At 39.9% G+C, this 22,124-nt stretch overlaps 1 protein-coding gene across 5 annotated transcripts in view; it reads left to right on the top strand.

The window, feature by feature from the left end:
- The window catches only part of HYDIN (HYDIN axonemal central pair apparatus protein), a 451,163-nt gene that overhangs the window by 29,775 nt on the left and 399,264 nt on the right, over positions 1 to 22,124 (top strand). For 4 of the 5 annotated variants that reach the window (XR_008917906.1, XM_056824709.1, XM_056824699.1 and 1 more), the window contains exons 2-4: positions 9,636 to 9,781; positions 12,474 to 12,599; positions 20,435 to 20,554. Coding sequence is in view for 4 of the 5 variants with exons in the window: in XM_056824709.1 (XP_056680687.1) it covers positions 9,659 to 9,781; positions 12,474 to 12,599; positions 20,435 to 20,554 (369 nt within the window). In the remaining variant the exon portion in view is untranslated. The remainder of the gene's footprint in view (positions 1 to 9,635; positions 9,782 to 12,473; positions 12,600 to 20,434; positions 20,555 to 22,124) is intronic. The other variant, XM_056824703.1, reaches the window with a different exon arrangement.

Here is a 22,124-nt window from a genome sequence, read left to right as displayed (position 1 = left end):
TGAGCTTCGTCGCAGTGCTTACACCTCTATGTTGGAGGACTTTGCAATGCAGCCACCCGAGTGCCTGGCTGGCCTTTTGGATCCTGGCATTGATCTCATAGTCTAGGGACCCGTCGTTGGCGATGGTGCTGCCCAGGTACTTGAAAGTGTTGACGTTGGAAAGCTGTGTGCCATCGATTGTAATGCACGGCTGGTTAGTTGGCCTCCCTGGTGCAGTTGGAACAGCACCTCTGTTTTGCTGAGGCTGATAGTCAGGCCAAACAGTTTTGTTGCGGTGGAGAACCTGTCCACAATGGTTTGGAGATGATTTTCTTGGTGGGCCATGAGAGCACAGTCATCTGCGAAGAGAGCTTCCAGGATGAGTCTCTCTGTTGTCTTTGTTTTTGCAGTCAGGAGGCGAAGGTCGAATAGTGAGCCATCCAGTCGGTATTTGATGTAGACCCCCGGGTCTAGATCCATCACAGCATGTCGTAATACTTGGGTGAATAATAGGTTGAATAGCACCGGAGCGAGGACACAGCCTTGTTTCACGCCATTGGAGATGTTGAAGCGGTCGGAAGTCTCTCCACCAGATAGGACTTCCCCTGTCATGTCGACATGAAAGAGCTGGATCAGTTTGACGAATTTTGCTGGGCAACCGAGCTTGCTGAGGATCACCCACAATACGTCCCTGTTCACTGTGTCGAACGCCTTTGTCAGGTCTATGAAGACATGTAGAGACTCAGGTTCTGCTCAAATGAATACATTTGAATAAAATGACACTAAGCCCAAACTACATGGAACCTATAGCAAAGGTCAACATATAGTCATGGTCTTGGATACAGATTACCCACTTAGCTCATGATTATACCAAATTGTAGCTTCACTTATGACTAATGAATGAGAGAAGTCATGCATTTTGGTTCTTATAATGCCTTATATCTTTTGAATATTCTGAGTATATTTTTTCTGAGGATGGTATTTTCTTTCACTAACTGGAATGGTAATAAAATAACTACATTTTGTAAATCATTATATATGTAGCACCCACTCTGAGTTCACTTCCAATTCATATTGGTAAGTTCGTTCCCCAGAGGGCAGCTTACTATTTCTCCTTTCAGAGTTCTTAGGGTTAACCTTAGGGGCTAAAGTTCCTCTTATTTATTCAGGATACTTCCTTCTCTGATTTCCCCATTGATTATTAGAAAGATCTGCATGTAAGAACAGTTCCTATAAAACCTCTCCTGCTCCCCCAACTTGAGGCACGCTCTCTCCTCATACACATAAGTTTCTTGGAGAAAGTGAGTTCAAACTTAGAGTATATGTGGCCATAAAAGTAAGGTAACAATTTCGAGTTACTGGAAGTTTTCTTCCTTTGAGGATTTCTCATGAAGTGTCCCTTTGGTATAGCTCTCTGATGAACTCTGAGAGTGCTGAAGGTGCCTTTCCTTTGTGTGTCTGATTTGTCCTTTGTGTCTTTTTAAGCTCTTCTTTAAGCAGCCTCTGCTGCTCTAGCAGTGTCCAAGATACTTTTTATTTCTTGCAACATAATCAAATAAAATACTTTTTCCATGTCTTATTACTCTACGAATTATTATTATTACTCTATTTTAAAATCTGTGGCTTTTTGAGAGAGGCTGTCTTCGAAAATGGTTTCTTTTCCCAGGGAGGAACAGTGGAAACCAGGGCAATAAACCTTTATTAAAAGGAGTCATAGGAGCAGAAAGTAGAGGGTCAAGGAGGGTCAGGACTTCAGATTCAGAAGAAGAAATGAGGTATGTCTATGTATGTGGGAAGATAAGTAAAAGGAAGAATAGTTAAGTGGAAAGAGCATTGTATTTGAGTTCACAAAACCTGTGTTTGAATCTTACTTCTGTCACTTTGGGACCCTGGCCTTTGGGACCTGGCCAAGCCTCTCTCAGATTCAGTTTCCTCATTTTTTTGTAGCAGGATCCTGGGCACAGAAGCTAGACTGGATGATTTCTAGGGTCCATTTTAACTCTAAATCTTAACATTCTGTCAAGAAAAAAAAACTGTAATTCTATAAGACCTCGGAGAAGTCCAGTTCGGTATTCAAAGGAAGACTATGTTTATTTGCATGGTTTCTCTTTCTCTTCCAGATGTAATAATAATTGGGTTTTTGGTGGTAAAAAACCTTTTTGCTCTATGGTGGACTGCTATGGCCAGGGCAGAATTTGAGAGTTATACTTATTAGATAAATAGCTTTCCATTTACATTCATAAATAGGATTGAACCACAAGCAATGTGGCTGGGCAGGCCTTCCAAAAGGAAATATTGAGAAAAAATTCTTGTATTTCTTTCTACAAAAAACCAAGGTAAAACCAAAACAAAATTCTACACATTTTTTTAAAGTAGATATCAACAAATTAAAAGGTATGGTACTTACTGATCATTTGCCATGTGCTTAGCAGTGTGGTAGGCCTGAGGTGGTAAGTAAGAAAATCCATGTAAATACAGAATATTACAGATGCCATTGAAGTTCCTCCAGTCTTGTTTACTTACAAATTAGCTGGTAGGCTAAAAGATCTTTACTTGCTCAGAGATTTAGCCCATCCAGCAAATATGTCAAGGTTTTGCTTGGCTTTTCAGTAAATGAAGGAGGAACTTGAGTAAGTGAGAAGAAAAGGGAATTCAGAGCAATATATGATTTAGTCATGCCAGATGAAGGAGAAGTCCAGGGAGTCACAGAGAAAGGAGATCAGGGTATGATTATTTTCATCATTATAGTGATTAGTGTGACATGTACACATCCCTACCACATCTGGATACATTCATATAACTTAATAATATACATCATGAAATCTCACCATAATAGGCAATAAGCCATACTTGGAATTAACAGACACATGACCCTTGAGTATCTATAGCAGTTGGTGAAACTGGACAGAAAACTAATTTTGCAGCTGAAATTTCCTTATTCAGAACAAAAACAGCAATGTAGTCAGCCTTTTAGTGGTGAACAAAGGTTATGAGGAGACCTTGCTACTTCAAAGTTGGCTGAGGATGCTTCATAGACTGATTAAATTTATTCCTTTTCTTTTGTTATCTTCTGTTCTGTTCTGTTCTCTTCCTTCCCCTCTCTCTCCCCCTCCCTCTTTCTCTCTCCTATCTCATCTCTCTTCTTTCTCTCCTTTGTCTCTCTCTCTCTCTCCCCCTCCCTCCCTCTCCTCTCACTCCTCTCTCTCCCTTTTTCTCTCTTTCCCTTTCTCTCTCCATCCCTCTCTCTCTCCTCTCCCCTTCTCTCTCCCTTCCTTCCTCCCCCCTCTTTCTCATCTCTCTCCTCTCTCATCTCTCTCATTTCTCTCTCCCTTCCTCTTTCTTATCTCTTTCTCTCCCTGCTCCCCCCTGCACGAGCGTGTGTGCGTGCGCACGCGCACACACACACACACACACACACACACACACACACAGGATCATGTGGCCTTAGGCTAAATTCAAAAACAGTATTGAAATAAACATCTCTGGATTGACACAGTTCCATTATGTTGATTCTAGTAAAAAAATGTATCATTCTGAAATGTCTGGGTTTCTACTGACTTCATATTGTAAATGCTCTGAGTTTTGTTTCTGTTTTTGTTTTTTTTATGGGGTAGGGATGGTAATTTGAAGGAAAACATACTGAGTAGAAAAATCCTAGCTTGCCCACATACACAGATGCAAGAACACATGTTTTAAGGGAGTCCGATTTTGGAAACCTATATGATTAATAATTGTTTAAGGGTAGCTTAAGTAGTGCAATGTGGATAGAGCACCAGGCCTGGGGACCTGAGTTCAAATGCAGTCTCTTATACATCCTAACTAAGCAACCCTGAGCAAATCATGTAACTTGTTTGTCTCAGTTCCCTCATCTGCAAAATGAACCAGAAAAGGAAATGGCAGAGCGCTCTAATATTTTTGCCAAGAAAACCCCAAATGGAGTCTGGCAGAATTGTACATGAATTAAATGACTGAATGATGACAATAACAGGTGGGAGAGAGGGGGGAAGGAGGAAGACCAACTACCAAGAATTTTTTTGTACTACTTAATTTTTAGAAAACAAGTTATAGTTTTATTCATTCTGAATTGACTTTGAATGAAAAGATATAGGGGATAAAATCTTGAAATGACAATGCTATATATAGTATATTAAGTCTTGACTATAGGAACAAAAACATCTTTTTGATAGAAATTGGTTACTCTCCCACTTCCCCCCCCTGGAAGATCCCTTCTAACAATATATTGTTTCAGATTTTATCTAGTTAGCATTTTTAGAGTACATTAGAGCTTGCAAAAGGCTTTGCATGTGGATACAGACACATGTGGATAGAGGCAAGAAGACTCCAAAGTTCACATCAGAGCTCAGATACTTCCTTGCTGTGTGATCCTGGGCAAGTCAACTTAAGTTATCTGTGCATCAGTTTTTTCATCTTTAAAATGAAGATAATAACATCACACCCCTTCCACAGATATGATGAGGATAAAATGAGACAACATACACAAAGCACTGTGAAAACTTTAAAGCACTTTGTGAACACCAACCATTATTATTGTCATTTATTTTCTCATTTATGCAATCACTCAACCCTGTGAGGAGGTGCTCTTATTATCTCTCTTACAAATGAGGAATCGGAGACTATGAGAAGTTAAATGGTGTTTCTCAGACTTGCTGACTTGAAAAGCAGCTGAGGATCTACTTCAGCACACCATTACCTAAGATTCCACTTACTATCAGCTCTCAGACATTCCTGTTGAACTTTTCCATTTTCCCTAAGTTTACTTAAGGTTATTAAGTTGTAGAAATAGCATTCTATGAACAATTTCGGTTTCAGCCCTCTCAAGTGGAAAAAGGGTTACCAGACACAGTGGTCAGGGACCAGATTGCCCTGTTCCAGCCAGGAAATTGGTTTTAAAAGAGTGACTTGTTAAATTATTAAGCAGATTTTCTTAGCAAAATCAAACATTTTCTTTGAAAAAGAGGCCCCAAAACTTCTTATCTGAATATTTGAAACCAAAGTTGCATGTCAGGAGGCATGGACACTGTTCTTTGTTGCTAACTAGCTCCAGGGCCTTGCAGGCATGATCTGACCTGTCTAAGACGAAGGGGTGTTGGACCAGATAGAGGCTCTCTGGCATCTCTTCAAGCTTTAACAATCTTGTGATGTGATTGGCAGTGCCAGAGAGATAGGCTGTATGTGCCCTTGTTGGGAGGAGCAGTCCACGTTGACTCATATGTAGACTTCCTTAAACCTTTAGGAAGGCAGGATGCCACTTAATTACACAGCTAGGGAGTGTCACATCTGGTTTGTGCAGGAGAGGGGACTGTATTCAGTCAAGTGATTTGACAAGTGTCTTTCTTTTGGGTAGGAGGTCAGACGATAAGTTTCTGCCCCAATAAAATATGTGGCTCTAAGCACTGGGGAAGGTATGTAGATTTAAAACCCATACAAACTAGTTCTGAATCTAGACTTGAGGGAATAATGAAATATAGCTTTAGAATATTGGGAAATTACAGAAAAATCTCTGGCCATGCACCTACCCTCCATCTGAACTGTTTCTTCTCAATTAATGACTTCCTTTGCACTCACAAGATAGTTACTCCATCCACCGAGGACTTTCAAACAGCAAAAATGTAAGGGAAATTGTTAAGCATTCTTTACTTGGGAAGTCTCTACTCCAATCTCTTCTTCCCATTGTCTTATCTTGTCTCTTTTTTTAACACCTTTACCTTCTGTCTTAGAATGGATACTGAGTATTGGTATAAGTCAGAAGAGTGGTAATAGCTAGGCAATTGGGGTTAAGTGACTTGGCCAAGGTCACACAGCTAGGTCTGGCTTGTCTTTTGAGGGTTCCTGAGTGACTCTTGGCCCCCTGCATGTTATAGAAGAGCCTGAGGGGAGGGAATTAGGGGAAATAGGAAGAAATGGCAGAATGTTGGATTCTGAGGTAGTAGATTCTGGATTAGGAAACTGAAAGTCAGGAGAAAAGCATGAGAAATGGTTTATTTTGCCTGGGCTCATCAATCAATAGAAGTTTTCAAAAGCTACTCCTGGCACCCATCCAGTTTCAAGTCAGTGTGTTATTCCTGATCCCCACAGAAGAAGAGATAATTTCTGCTAGTGTCTCAGAGTCTGACTCCCAAAGCCTATGGCTGCTCTCTCCCAGGACAGTCAGGGGTCCCAAGACAATGGTTGCCTGCCTCTGCACCTTGCTCACCCAATAGGAGCTAGAGAATTCCAGACCTGGTTGCATGTATTGTCCTTCTCTCGCTTCTTTACTGTGACTCTTGTCTTCTACATATATACTCTCTCCCAAACTCCTGGGATTGTCATGGGGATCATCAGAATAAAAATTCTTTCTTCCTCTATTATCAATATTACTACCTCTAGCCCTACAGGGAAAATAACCAGATGAGAGGGCAAGGTATGGACGCTAGTTAGATGCATTTGAGTAATTGTGTGATTCCTTCCTATTTCACTTTCTCTATAGCTTGTAGTATCTAATTGCCGCTTTTAAACTTAATATTCATAAGTTGAATGAACTGCTGTAATTTTTGTCTAAAAAGAGTATATGTGCTGTCAAGAAATTTTGTCACCTTATAAAATTGGAAATTTTAATCTACTTCTTTTGGGTGGTTGAAGTAGCATTATCAGAGTATAAAAAGCACCTGGGCCATTTCTTTAATATATAAAAAATTCCATTTTTCTTCAAGCTTGGATAATTTAGAAAGAGTCTGGTGGAAATATATCAGATTTTCAGAGATTTGCCTAAAAAGGATTAGGGGGAAAAAAGCAGAGAAATATTCATTTACAGTGCCATCCTAGGTTTGGTATCCTCCATCTTCCAGAACATGCTAATCTCCTGAAAGAAAGTTCCCCCACCTCCACATTTCTGACCTTGGGCTTCAGCACTATAAGTTTGACAGATTGGTCAGCCATGGGCTTCTGACTAGATTAAGCCTTAGAAATGCCTGCTACTTATTGGCAATTGCCTGTAATATTGAATGTTGGCAAAATCTTTGAAGAAAATGCCCCTTGTAGATATCAATAAAGGAGAATGATCAGTGGAATAAAGGAGCAAACATTTAGCAGGGACCATTTATTTCCCCTGAATCTCACCTTTCCTAGTCTGTCATCCCAGCTCTCAGGAACTGAGAATGGGAAGCTCTTGGGAAAGGAGAATGAGAGGAGTTAGTGAATAGTAGGGATGTAGGGTGGGTGTTGGATAGAGAGAAGGCAGTAAGAGTTAGTTACTGAGCTCCTTGAGGGGAGGCAGGGAAGAATGGGGTACTAGGGAATCCTCCCTAGCAGGGCCATCCCCACTACAGATAACCCAATCTTATCTCTTCCTTTCTTCTCTAGCATATTGCTCCTGCTATAATCCTTATTGACTAATCTTCAATCTCTCCCTCTACCTCCCTCTTCCCTCTCAGTTCTCTGTTGTCTATAAATGTGCTGGTCTCCCTCATTCTTGAAAAATCCTTCTTAATTCCTACCATCTCTGCTAGTTCTCAGCCTATATCTCTCCTCTAATTCTCTCCAAATTCCTCAAAAAAGTGCCTCTACTCAAAATACCTCCACTTCTTATTGTTTTATAAATCCTCTGTGATTTGACTTCTGATTTTATCACTCAATGGAAATAGCTCTCTCCAAGTGGTCTCTTATTTACCAAATCCAATGGTCTCTTCTTCATCCCCATCCTCTTTGATGTCTCTGTAGCATCTCCTCTGGGATATCCTTTTCTCTCTGAGTTTTTGTGACTCATTCTCACATGCTCATGATCTCTTGATTTTCTGACTTAACTGACCACTCTCTTTTAGTCACCCTCTCAAGGTCTTCATCCATGTTATGCTTGCTAACTGTGGGTGCCCTCTAAGACTGTCTTGACTTTCCTCTCTCTACAGTCTTTCATTTGTTGACATCATCTTCTTGGGTTAAGTTATCATCTCTAAGAAGATGACTCCCATATCTTCTTATCCAGCCCTATATCCTCTCCCGAGTTCTACTCACATACTTACAATTAGCTATTGGATATTTTGAACTGTCTGTTCCCTAGGCATCTTAAATGTACCATGCCTGAAACATTGCTTATTTTCTTTCCCCCAACATCTACCCCAATTCCCCATCACTGTTAAGGGCACCAGCATCCTTCAAGTCACCCAGGTTTGCCACCATGAGATTATCTTCTACTTCTCATTCTCACTCACTTTACATATTCAATCAGTTGCTAAACCATGAAAATCAGTAAATGATACAAATCAGGGCTCAATTTATTCTTTTGATTGTCCAGACTTGAGAAAGTATTAATAATATGGATTAAACTTAAAAGTGTGTTATATACATTTATTAACATTGCTGAACACAGATCCTCTGGAGACATGGTTGGGCATTGTACTGATGAGTTTTTCAGTCACTGGGATGGTTTTTTGTATTATTGCTGTTATTGTAGAAATCATTTTGCTTACTTCTCTGCATGAGTTCATATTACCCAGGAGTCTCTGAAATTATCTCTTTTGTTACTTCTTACAGGCACAAAAGTGTTCCATTACATTCATAAGCTATGAGTTGTTCAACCATTCTTCGGCTGACTATCCAAAGAACACCTTTAGATTTTAGCTATTTCCCCCCTTCGTTCCTTTTAGTTGCTTCAGTTGTGTTTCATGGTCCCATTTGAGGTTTCCTTGGTAAAGATATTGGAGTTGTTTGCCATTTCCTTCTCCAGCTCATTTGACAGATGAGAAGTGAGGCAAAGACAAGGTTAAGTGTCTTGCCCAGAGTCATACAGTTAGTATCTCTGAGGCCAGATTTAAACTCTCTTTGTGATCAGCTCTCTTTGTAATCCCTCTAGATCACCTGGTTTCCTGCATTAACCTTCATCTCTCCATGCAGACCTCCCCAAATCTTTGAGCTTCAGAACAATGGATCTTTAGGGCCTTCGCTGGTGCCTCATTACAGAGGGTTGGGGACCACAGAGCCTCTTGATCTGGGATGTCCCCAGTCTGGGTGCTGTAGTGCTGTGATGTTTGCAACCTGCTGCTACGCTTGATATTTCCAAGGTTACAGCATTGCCCTACATCTTTCTGACCATCCTGTGATTTTCCATGAGGAGTATCCAATTCTTATTACCTCTAGATAGAGAGTGTCTCTGATCACTTTGGGAAGCTCCCTTGTTCTGCTGTTAGTGCCTTTTCTTACTGTCCTCAGACTTTTGACTGCCCCCATGCAGCCCCAGGAGGAAGTAATTTCTTATTATAATTTCTCATTTGGCTTCTTCATCACACAGTCTGGTGTGAACTTTGGTTTTTTTTTTTCCCTGAAGTTATTTATGTGGGAACTTATTGGTCTGCCTCTGCTCAGTGGCTCTCAATCAAAAGTCAAAGACCAGAATTTTCTAATACCTTTATTTTCTTTGTCTTCTCATGAACTTTTATTCCTCTACATCATTACTAATTTTTAATCTTTTCAATATTTCTCTCTCTATAATCAACTATTGTTTATCCACATTAACAGAGAGGGGGAAAGCTTTAGATGACATCCAAATCAGTTATATTTGGCTTTGGAATTTGTTCTCACAATTTAACAAGATGAAATATGAATTATCTTGTTGATAGTCAAGAGCTGACTGTATGTTTTCAAAATAATCTGTATTCTTTCCCTAGATAGGCCAAGAAAATAAATCAAAATGGCAAGCAGCAAGCTTCAAGGACACATGGGTCAAAACAAGTTGGTTCAAATGCTGAAAGGATTCCAAGGTGGCAGGTTCCTACCACCTAGACTGGTCTCAGAAGAGGAAGCCAACAAAATGGTATATATAGTCCACTCATTCTTTAGAGCATAGATTTTTCTAGAGAATCTGATGCATTTTTGTTGCTATATGACTTTGTTTAGTAAATTGAGAATTAATTGAATGACATATTTATTTGATGATGTGGCAGCTGGTTGAGAGGAAGAAGTGACTTTGGAAAAGTCTATGAATCTCTTCAGCCTTCAGGAGTTTCTGAAATCCTAAGGGTAAAAAAGATTAAAGATGTTTGGAATGACTTAATTATATGCTAAAATGAAAATACATAAGCAGCCACCTGGGGTTTGCTAACTCTTAAGTCACATTGAGGGCCAGGTAATTTGAGATGGATAATAATAAAATAATATGGAATGCTTTTCTTTTCAGGAGAAAATAGGAGTCATGAAAGAGCATACCCCCTGGAAAATATATGCCTTCTTTGATTTTAAATTATATTTTCATTTTTATAAGTCTAACATGAACCTAGTTTTATAGAAAATCTACAGTTTTGTTGGCATTGACCATTTTATTTTTAACTTGTTTTATGGTACATTCTAATAAAAAAGTAAAGAACTGACCCTATCTGATCTTTATCTTTCTGGGATGTGCTTAGAATAACCTCGGAGCTTAGAACCACCAGGACAAGCCAAAACATAGGTTATTTCTTTCAATATGATAGTAACCAAACCCAGATTCCAACCTAACTTTGAAAAATGTCTCATTTTCTATATATGTATATATCTATGTTTTCTATATATCTTATGTATGTATATATGAGCCATAGAAAAAAATTTATAATGGCAATATATCATGATACATGTAAGGTAGACTTAGGCACTAACATGAAATTTCAAAGGGGAATAAACTCTTAGAGAAGACATTGATTTTAGCCCAAAGCAAAGTAGATCAGATAAATCATGTATTCTTTAGTACAGAAAAACAAACCATGTCAGATAATTCTTGTTACTTTATTCATTCAGTGAATATTGCTAATGTTCACTGTGTGCAATGTACTGTGCTAAGCACTTAAGGGAACACAAAGATATTCAGCACAGTTCTTTCCCTCAAGAAACTTACCATCTACCATGGAGACCAGGATTCTGTTTCACTAGGCTGAAAGTCTGAATGCTCTCTATCAGGAAGAGGACCAGGAAAGGGAAGTAGAGGAAAAGGGAAAATCTGTCTGAGGGTATGAGAACGATGGGCAAAAGTTCATCAGCCAGACTGGCTGGATCTAGTAGCGTGTCCACTCATGAACCATGAGTCAGTTGGCGGGGAGGAAAGCAGGGTTCTCTACTGCCAAAACAAAAGAGTTCTATCAGGAGGTAGCCATGGCAGCAAAGGGATATAGAGAAAAGCTTAGGTTAAACCTATGCCCAACACTAAGGGATGTGTAGACTTTGGGATCAAAGGTGAGGAATGTGATTTGTTCAGCTTGGCTCCAGAAGGGAAGAGTTAGAACCAATGGAGAAAAGTTACAGAGAGGGAGATTTTGGCTTTAAAAAAAGAAAAACTTCCTAGTTATTAACATTGCCTAGAAATGGATTGGACTACCTTGGGTGCACTTTGAGTAAAGGCTGGATGACCACTTGTTGGACAGCATAGAGGGGATTCATTTTTCTGAAAAAGGTTACACTGAATAACACCAGAGACCTCTCTGCCAACTCAGGGACTCAGTGATTCTACTGACCGTAGCAGTTTCAGATTCAATTCTGTTCCATTTAATAAACTTTATGAAGCTCCTACTCTGTGGAAAACATTGCTAAAGGTGGAAAGATGATAAGGTATATAGACTTGACCCTTTAGACAAGAGTGGATGGATGGGGGCAGCCCAGAAATGAGAATCATGAAATTAAAGTGATTATAAATCTAAGCACTAACTTTTTATTGTTTCTATTAGAGAAGCGGAGTTCCTTTGGTTAGATTTCTTCAAATGATGGATTCCATTTTATTGTTCTTAGTTGGCCAACAAATGCTTATTAAATGTTTACCATATGTCAGGCCCTGGGGGTACAAAGAAAGGCAAAAATAGTCCCTGCCCTAAAGGGTGCTCATATCCTGATGGGGGAAATGATATGAAAATAATTAGGCTTACACAAATGCATACAGTGCAATGGAAGCTCCTCTCATAGAGATGGCATTAGCAGCAGAGAATGTGGCTGCTTGTTGTGCACGGTATACTAAGCCTAGTTCAGATAAATGGCCTGAGCCGACATCTCTTCACACGTGGTCAGATGGTACCTAAGCTTCTTTGTAGAGATTTTTAAAAAATCAAATTCTTATTTGCATAGCAAATAATGATGCTGTTCCCTTTTTTATGCTTTTTTGTCTTTGCGTGTCTTTCCACAAACACTTTGCAGGTCTTCATGGAACAGCTCCTGAGTTTAGAAGTTGAGGGGAGTCCTGAGCATGTGGCTCTCACTGTGATTTCCGGGCTTTCCCTTCATAAACGTTGATGTGATTCAATTAGATTCTAAGAGGGAAAATAACAGAAAAAGATCACACATGCCATTTCATATTACCCTGTAAGGAGCTCATGTGTGTTTTCTTTTGTATAATTTATGTCTTTTAAATATTTCATTAGAAGATTGCAGTGGAGTCCTAAGATGATCCTGATGGTTGCAAACGAATTATTCATAGTGGGCACTTGAACAAGAAAACCCTTTTTTGGTGTACTCATTTGTGTCCCTTTAGCTCCTGTTATTTTTAATTCCAGCCCAGTCCCTCTGAATTTCTGAAGGAGATGTCCCTCACCACGGAAGAGCGGCTATCTTCCACTCGAGTGATGTGCCGGCCACAGATTACAGAGCTTTTAGATATGGGAGAAACCACTCATCAAAAGGTAGCTTACGGCTTCTTGGTTGGACTTCTCCTCCTCCTCCTCCTTCTCCTCCTCCTCTTCCTCTTCTTCCTCTTCCTTCTCCCCATCCTCCTTCTTTTCCTATCTTGTTTTTGATTTCTACTATTAAAACATTAAAGTGACTCAGTAAGAAAAGTTTAAGTTCCTTGATTTAAATGCACTCTTTGTACTCAGAATATCCTTTGGTGGCATAGAGTTCTCTAAAACACCCTTATTTGCAGTTTCAGGAGAACTAGAGTAGTTCACACGCAGTGAAGCAGCCTCCTTACTTAGATTATTTAGGGTAAAGGGTGTTCCCTCCAGTCCAAGGGAAAAGAAAAGATACCAATATATTGCTCCTGTCTCTCCAGCCTGAATTCCATGTCCAAATAGAAGCTCTGGATCACTAAAGAAGAGTGATTCTTAATACTTTTCCAAATTCCAATAAAAGTTTGTTGCCATCAATCTTAGAAGAGCCAGCTTTAAATCACTGAGTAAAATCTGGCATTTCCACGTTTTTGTGCTTGTCAGAAATTCAAATACCTGTGGAGTTAAATGTCATGCTTTGAATAATTTACTTTTTTCAGTCTCATGAGGATACTGCTCACTTTTGTGCTTTTCTAGAGAGCACCTTTTGTCAGAGGACCCTAAAACAATTTACAGCTATCATCTCATTATATCTCATGGCTCTCCAGTGGAGGTAGATGGGATGTAAAGTATATCATCCCCATCCCCTTGCCTGAAATTGCAAAGAAATTCAGGAGTAAAGGAGTTTAGAACCTGACAAAGACCAAGGTCTTTTGAATGAAAGAGCATGCAAACTACATCAGGAATGGACTTTGGGAAGGTAGCTAAACAGAGAGATGCACAATAGGCAGGGATTATGGAGTCTCTACTTGAAAATATTTCAGAATGCTATTGAATTCAAATCTACGATTGCTCACAGTGACATCATCAAGTGTTCAGTGGATAAATTTCTGGACCTGGAGTCATGAAATCTCCAGGTCAAAGTAGCCTCATTCTCATTAGCTATATGACTCCTGGGCAAGTCACTAACCCTCTGCCAGCCTCAGTTTCCTCATTGGTAAAGTGGAGATAATAATAGCCCTTACCCCATAGGTGGTTGTGAGGATCAGATGAGATATTTGTAAAATGCCTAGCACATAGTAGGTACTAGACAAATGTTAGCGGTATTCAGAAATGTTTTCAGTGAGGCTTTGCTTGTCAGAGAGTGAGGTCTGAAGTGGGGTATAAAGTCCATATGGTTTTGCCCTTGGAGCAATTCATCTTGAGTTTTCTGTGTCCCATTATTCCTGTTGTCTGGTTTCAACACATACTCTGTCTAGTCAGATTAGAGTCTTATGTCATCTTTTCTGCTAACTTATTCTTAGCTCTCACTGTTATGTGATTTTGTCCTTTGTTGGCCTCAAATTTTTTCCCCCTAAAATATCTGGTTTCTGCCATTCTACAGGTTTTCAGTCCTTTAATATGAACTGATTGGTGGGCAACTCTCTCTGCATGCCCCCTAGTTATCTTAAACTCATGTCCAGAATGAAACTCATTACATTTTCCTGTCAACTTGTCTTTCCTCTGCATGACCCTGTTTCTCTTGTAGGTACTACTGTTCTTCCTGTTCCCAGGTCTAGAACCACCCTTGGATTCATCTCTCTCCTGCAAATTCCACCTCCAATCAACTGCCAAATCATTTGTATTCTCTGGTCATTTTTAGGTTGGGTCTGATTCTTCATGGCCTTATTTAGAGTTTCTTGGTAAAGATACTGGAGCGGTTTGCCATTTCCTTCTCCAGCTTATTGTACAGATGAGGAAACTGAGGCAAACTGGGTAATACAACTTGCTCATGGTCACATAGCTATTATGTGTCTGAGATTATATTTGAACTCAGGTCTACTGTACTACCAAATTATCCCACCTCCATCCTCCTAGCTCCCAGCTCTAGAATCACCCTTTATTCTTCTCTCTCCTTCAAGCCCCACCTTCAGTCAAATACCAAATTATATATATTCTCCCTCTTTACTATCTTTTGATTCAGCCTTCCTGAAAGGTAACTGTAGCCTCTCAGCTGGGTATTCCCTTATTTTTTCTTCTCCCCCCATTCCTCTATTTACATTTATAGAGGGTCTGGGTGAATCCAGAGCTTCATCAACTCTTGCCTGGATCATTGTAGTAGTTGCTTAATTAATTGCATTGTTTTTGTTCACACCTCTCTCTAATCCATTCTCCACAGAATTCCCAAATCTCCCTGAGGCTCAGGTTTGACTGTCATCCCTTTACCCCAAATGTCTTTGTGATAAGATGCAAGAGTCTTGATCTGACTTGTAAAGCCTCAAGCTTTTAGAAGGCTCAAGCTGAGATTCCCAGTTAGTTCCCATGAGTTTTCAGAATTCTGAAGTTCATTCAAATCCTATTTGACCTGCCATCTCCCCACCTCTAAGCCTTTGTATGATTGACTTTTGAGTCAAAAAATTAGAATGTATTCTCCCCACACATCATCTCAGAACTCTCACCTTTCCATTTCATTCATTCCATTCTATTTAATCAGCATGCATTTATTAAGCTAATGAAAAGAAAGAAAGAAAGGAAGGAAGAAAGGAAGGAAGAAAGAAAGAAAAGAAAAAAGTGCTTGCCCTCAAGGGACTTACATTCTTTTAGTTCAATTCAAATAGCTAGATGACTGGTTAGATTGGTAGAGTATCTAGGAAGTGCTTACTATGTGCTAGGCTTTTGGAAATACAAATATGAGTTAGAAGAAGAGACAGTGCTTGCTCTCAAGGAGGTTCCCTTCTAAAAGGGATGAGAATGGGTAAAAGGGAGTTTGGAAAGGAGAGAGGATAGACTGTGGGAGTGAGGCAGAGGGATAAGTCTGAAGAGGAATAGTGGATCTGGGAGTGAAGTGAATGTAGCTTGGGTGCCCTTGGGAAAAGAGGGTCTGGGCCAGAGACTCACCAATCAGTAGAGAAGCAGTTCAGGTAATGCTTCCTCTTTGAACCTTTCCCCAGCCTTCCTATTGTTACAAATCATTTACCTTTGCACACATATTTTTAATTTTTATCTAATTTTAAAAACAAACATCTAACTACTTTCCTTCCTAAAAAAGATTTGTAACCAAAGTTCATAGTCCATCCAAACAAATTTCTGAATTGACCACATCCAGATAATGTATTTCAGTCTCTCTCTGAGTCCACCATTCCCTGTCAGTCAGTGGGCATCATGCTTCATCATCATCCCTCTGGGTATGTGCGTGTCATGGTCCCCCAGTACAAAGCGAGTTTCCTGAGAATGAGGATGACTTCATTTTCCTTTGTCTCTCCAGGCTCTAGTCCTGTAAATTACAAGGAGAAGGAGCTTAATGTTTCTTGAAGGAAACCTTTGGGTCTTTTTCCTCACAGCAACAAAATACCTAGGCATAGGTGCTTGGCAACCAAGGCAAAAGGAGGCAAAGCTGTGCCCATGCCAAGTTATCTGTGCCTCTCCTCAAGGCTGCTGTTTCCAGCAGCTCCAGAGAGAAAGAGAAACTTTTGGCAGAACAAAGTTGCCCAAATAATGTTTCCAAATGAATAGGGGAAGCCATTTTGTTTGAAGTAAACTTTTAGGGCAGAGCAAGAAAAACAAAACCATCTTTTAAGTGCCTCCTTTTCATTGCTGCTCACTTAAAAACTGGAATCATCAGTGAGGAAATGGACACACAGTTAAGCCAAGCATTTACTGTCCATTGTGTGCTGAGCCGAGGAGCAATGTTGGGAGGAGAAACACAAAAGGAGACAGGATTCTTATTGTTGAGTTTCTAATCTAACATTTTTCAGGTTCTATTATCTGAGCTAGGTGGTAGCGTGATGGGCTTGGAGTCAGGAAGACTTCTTTTTCTAAGTTCAAATTTGACGTCAGACACTGATTAGCTCTGTGACCCTGGGCAAGCCACTTCACCCTGTTTGCCTCAGTTTCCTAATCTGTAAAGTTAGTCAGAGAAGGAAATGGCAAACCACTCCAATATCTTTGCCAAGAAAACCCCAAATGGAGTTACAAAGAATTAGACACAACTGGAATGATTGAGCAACAACAACAAATTATTTTAACAATGTTAACATTTGTTACCCTAAAGAAAAAACAATTTATTTGAACATATAAAGAAGAGGTTTTATAAAATGACGTATGTGTGTGCATGTGTATCATGGATCCCTTGGGCCCTTCCAATACTTAGGTGAAGGTTATGGATATAAAAATATACAGGATGACAAAGAAATCCAGTTAGATTAAAAATATGGGTATCTACATAGAGATATAAAAACTTTAAAACCTCACTTTAAGAGCTACTCCTGTAAGGGTTAATTAACCCAAATCTCTTAAACTAAAAGTGTTTTTTGCAATTACTTAATCCATTCAGATTTAATAACTATGTTCTTGTGAATGATCATTACAGAGTTATGTCTGGCCCTGCTTCAGGCTGGTCCTGGCCACTTTTATCAGGTATATTTTGAAGTCAAGGACACTTAAAAATGAATTCTAAATGATTCTGTTAAAAGAAAATATGACCTTGGGTCAGTGAGGGCCTCTGGGCAATTAAGAGGTGGCAGTATAGTCTCCCCCTGTGTTTGGGGCATGAGTTAGGTCGAGATGGATGTTTGGATTTCTTTGAGGATCATCATAACCCAATTGTCCTGTTAGCATTTTGGTTAAAAGTGGGGAGGAATATGGGGCAGCTGGGTGGCTCAGTGGCTAGAGAGCCAGGCCTAAAGATGGGAGATCCAGTGTTCAAATTTGGCCTCAGTCACTTCTTAGCTTTGGGACCCTGGCAAGTCACTTAACCCCATTGCCCAGCCCTTACCACTCTTTTATCCGGGAACCGGTCCATAGTATTGATTCTAAGATGGAAGGTAAAGTTTTATTTTAAAAAGTGGGGAAAATATATGACTTTGTGGGGAAATATGTCTGAGAATCAGAGGCATCAACACAGAACCTTTTTCGGATAAATCACTTTTTCCCCTCTTTTCTCTGGCTTCTTTGTCACTCTCAGTCCAGGGATCCACCTCATGGCTACTGCCTGGAATAACTGATACAATCAAGGATTTTTGAAACCATTCAGTGAAAAGTGAATGACTGAAGCTTATTAGAAAATTGGGATCAAAAATGTTTTCTAATTTGTTCTAGTTTGAACAGATGAAAATTCCTCAACAGCTCCTCGTGTAGCATCATCAACTTCTCATCTCCTCACCTGGACTGCAGGCATATGAACAACAGATGAAGAGATTGGTCATGTTTAGCCTGGAGAAGACAAGACCAGGGGGGATGTGATCCATGTTTTCATTCTCCATTCCCCATTGCCAAAGGGGCCCAGGACACAAATCTGGTTTTGATACCATCTTTGGTCATTTACCCTCATCCCACAGAAGAACTCTCTCCTTCCCCCCCAGAGCCAGCATTTATATGTCCAGGGGATGATAGAGCCTCAATCTAGAGCCAGACACACTTTCAGTCTAGTCCAAGTTTATTTTATGACTGAGGAAATTGGGGCTCAAAGAGCTTATGACTTGCTTAAGGCCCCCCCAGGTACTATCAGAGGTGGGATATCAGTCATAAAACCAAAGAGTTTCTCAGGCCTAGAAATGAGAGGTCTTGGGTTCAATTCTCGCCTTCGACCTCAGACACTTTCTAGCCATGTGTCCCTGAGCAAGTCACTTAACCCCAATTTCTTAGACTTTATCATTCTTTGGCCGTGGAACTTAGAATCAATTCTAAGACAGAAGATAAGTGTTATAGAAATAATTTATTTAAAATAGTGATTTGTGATGCCAAGAGATGAATTCAAAGCAAGAACCCCCAACCAGTATGGTCCAAAGCGACCATCTTTTTTTTGGAGAGAGGGAACCTCTTTCCCCATTGCTACCTGTCTCTGATCTCTGTTTTTCTTTCAGTTCATTTCAATGAACATCTATTAAGATACAGGCACCGACGACAAAGCCATAAAGCAGTTCCTTTCCCCTAGGAGCTTTCATCCTACCAAGGATATCCAATGTGTAGACCAATAAAGACAAATTACATACAATGTGAGCATAAACTAGTTTTGGTAGAAGGATGAAGAACACAGACAGCTGCAAGGAGTGGGAATAGGAAGGTCCTTACGAAAGAGGGGGCTCTTGGTAACTAGGGATGCTGAGAGGCGGCAGTGATGAGGAAAGGCACCCCCTTCTAGGGGTGGGGAATACTGCCTGGGCAAAGGCAAAGAGGTAGAAGATATTTAAAGGGAATAACAAATAGGCCAGATTACCTAGAACACAGAGTGCATAATGGGGAATAAGTCTGGACTAAGGCTGGGAAGCTAAGCTAGAGTGGGAGGGATTTTAAATTCAACTAGAGGAGTTAGTATTTTATCCTGTGAAAGTGATTTGAGGAAGCTTGTGTTAGGAAGACCAGTTTGGCAGCTATACAGAGGCTGGGTTAAGCAGGAAAGAAAGTGGAAGCTGGGACATCAAGTAGGAGGCTACTGGGAGAGGTCTAAGCAGGAGATGTTCATTCCAATTTGGGCATTTTTCTGCTCCCACAAAGGCTTCTTTCCAGTACAATCTTCCAAGAAGCATATCTCCCTGGTCCTAAGGCTACCAAGGGAATGTGACGTCCCCGCATCCTTCCATCTCTCCATCCATCTCTTTCACTTCGGTCTGTTTTCCTCCCTATTTGACATTAAAAGTATTGATCATGGTGACATACCATATAATTCCCCCATGCCTTCCATAGACAGTGCCATAGTATTCTCTTTATTATATCTTTTGTCCTTCTTTTCAAAGAGGACCAGTGACATTCCCAAGTGATGTCTCATCTTGCGAGGGAATTGGATTTCGGTGAGGAAGAGTGAGAAAGACAAAAGTCAGGCCATCGGCATGCAGTGGATGACCTTGGCATCTTTGGTGTCTGACCCAGCTCTAAGCGCTCCCCAGCCCCCGCTTCAGCTGCTTCTCTTTTATAATACTGTATGCCAACTGATTATCCTGCCACCTTCTTATTCTCTGTGAGAGATGCCTTTCGTTTCCATGGCCTTTCCTGTTGCCTTAGCAACTGCTGCTTCCCCACGAGCCAAGGCAAGGACCTCTTGCTTCTTCGGTGCCTTGAAGGCCTCTTGTGTCAGCTTCTTTGGGACCAGACAGAGAGCAGTTCTCATTTTCTCTCTTGCCTTGTTTGGAGCATTGCTGTGACAACTCTTGATCATTCATAGCTTGCTTATACCCCTGGAGCTAGAAACAAAAGAAACTCAACATCGAGAGAGGAGATTTCATTTACTGTCCTAACCTCCTTTAATATGGAGAATTTTTCTGGTGGTTTCTCTTTGTTAGAGATTAATTTGTGCTTGCTTCAGTGTTCATTTAAGGGTTTTTAAGGCAGCAAATTGACTTGCTAATCATCTCTAGGAATACTTTCTTGGAAGAATATTTTCTTGGAAGGTTTCCTATAAGTTTAGCCAGAGTGCTCTTCAGAGGCCTCCTCATGGTGTGGAGATGATTCTGGGTTCCTGTGGGGTAGGAGAGGGCCTAGAAATTGGAATGATTTCAAGCACTGACCTGATGATGAATGGTGGGTTTTTTGATCCCGAGCACCAGCATCACAAAGTTTGGAGAGGCTTATTGGGCTAGAGCAACTGCCCAAGTCTGTCTACTAAGATGGAGAGGGCTCCTGATCTGTGCCAATGGAGGCAGGACCCACCATTTTCAAGCCACAGTTTCTGAAAGTATTAGGTGTAATTTAAGTGTTGGGATAGACCAATCCTTTTCTTTCCTTGCCCTGTGACTTCAGGATTGTTGAATCTAATAACCTGGCCCTACTTTAATTTTCAGTACTCATCGATTGACCTGGATCAGACATTATTCCAGCCCTTCCCATCGGAGATTGTATTTCAGAACTATGCTGCTTGTGAAGTCTATGAAGTACCATTGATTCTTAGGAACAATGACAAAGTAAGTCCTCTCACAGGCACCTCAATCTTTCTAGCACATTTAATGAGCTATGAAACCAGGTCCGATCTTTATGTTTGGATGGTCCAGAGGAAACCTCTGAGAAATATATGCTCTGATTAGTACAAAGGCAGGGGGATCTAGTAAGTCTTTTAAACTTACAATTTAAACCTTAACTATGACATTTGGAGTTGTTTTTTTCCCTTTATAACCATGGAGCAATAGTTAATAGAATTTATGAAAAATGTAAATTGGAGAATCCTTGTATTTCCTTTATTGAAAGTCTGACAGATTGTGGAGTAATAATAAGACTATTAAGATTAAGCCTAATGTTGTTTATATTAAGAAAAAACCATTTATATCCTTTTTTCTATATTGAACATGTTATTCATACATCTCTTACTCTGTTTTAGATATTAAATATTTATATATTTTTGATATATTCCTTATGCTGTTTTAGAGATTCTAAAACTTTTATCTCTAAGTGGAGTCTCTAAACCTAGTAAACTTATTTTTTTTAATGGTAACTGAATTTTAATATATTGGTTTCCTTTGTAATTGTTTATATTTTATTTTATGCTTTTAAAAATAAGATTTTGAGAAAGGGTCCATAGGCTTCACCAGTCTGTCCAAGGAGGTCAGGACACAAAAGTAGTTAAGAGGCCCCAATCTCTAGCCAGTCAAAGAAGGCTTCTCTATACTGCCAGTGTTCTATGTCCTGGCATTTAGCCTAGCCTTTACCTTCTCTTTGCTTTTCAGAAAGGCACTTCCTTTTCAAGTCTTACTTTGTCTTTCTCAGAGTCAAATTAGACAGAATTTCAAAAGAAAATATTAAATGTCCCTGGGCTCTGCATGATACCTGGCAGAAAAGCTACAAAGAATAGAACAAGGTCATTGGGAAGAACAAGGAAGTGGGAAAAGTAATGAGTGGAAAAAAAAACATTGGAGAGATGCAAAGTTTAGGTGTCAAAGTAGAGAGGACCATTTATAAAATGCTAAGAGCATTGGGGGAGGAAAGAAGGAATTTATATATAAGGAGAAGAGAGAATAAAATGAAGACTATACAAAAGCCAAGATCATTGAGAAGATTTGCAGACAAATCGGGTGCAATAAGTCATTAAAGGAGTCAGTGAGGCCTCTCAGAGATCAATGGGGTAATTTAGTGGCGGAAAAGGTAGACTCTGCAGAAAAGGGTAGATTTAATTCTTTGCTGCAGTGTTAGCAAGGGAAGATAATGGTCTAAAACTAAAAAAGCAACTTAGAGAGGAAAAAAGGTACCTCTAGGAGCTCAGGGTCACAATTGTGAGTGGTAATTAATGCTATAAAATACAAATGAAATCCTTATCCTTCCAGTGAGATATCTCCCTTTTAAGTTTGCCAACTATTTCGGCTTCTGTTATATAAGCATATAAGTTCATAATTGTTTGTCCATGTCTCCATCCATTATCAATATTTATCTATCTGTCTGTCTATCTGTCCATCTGTCTGTCTGTCTATCTATCTATCTATCTATCTATCTATCTGTCTGTCTGTCTGTCTGTCTGTCTGTCTGTCTGTCTATCTATCTATCTAT

The sequence above is a fragment of the Monodelphis domestica genome, chromosome 1, assembly GCF_027887165.1.
Source record: "Monodelphis domestica isolate mMonDom1 chromosome 1, mMonDom1.pri, whole genome shotgun sequence".
Lineage (NCBI taxonomy): Eukaryota > Metazoa > Chordata > Mammalia > Didelphimorphia > Didelphidae > Monodelphis > Monodelphis domestica.
This window is presented reverse-complemented; position numbering and strand designations above follow the sequence as displayed.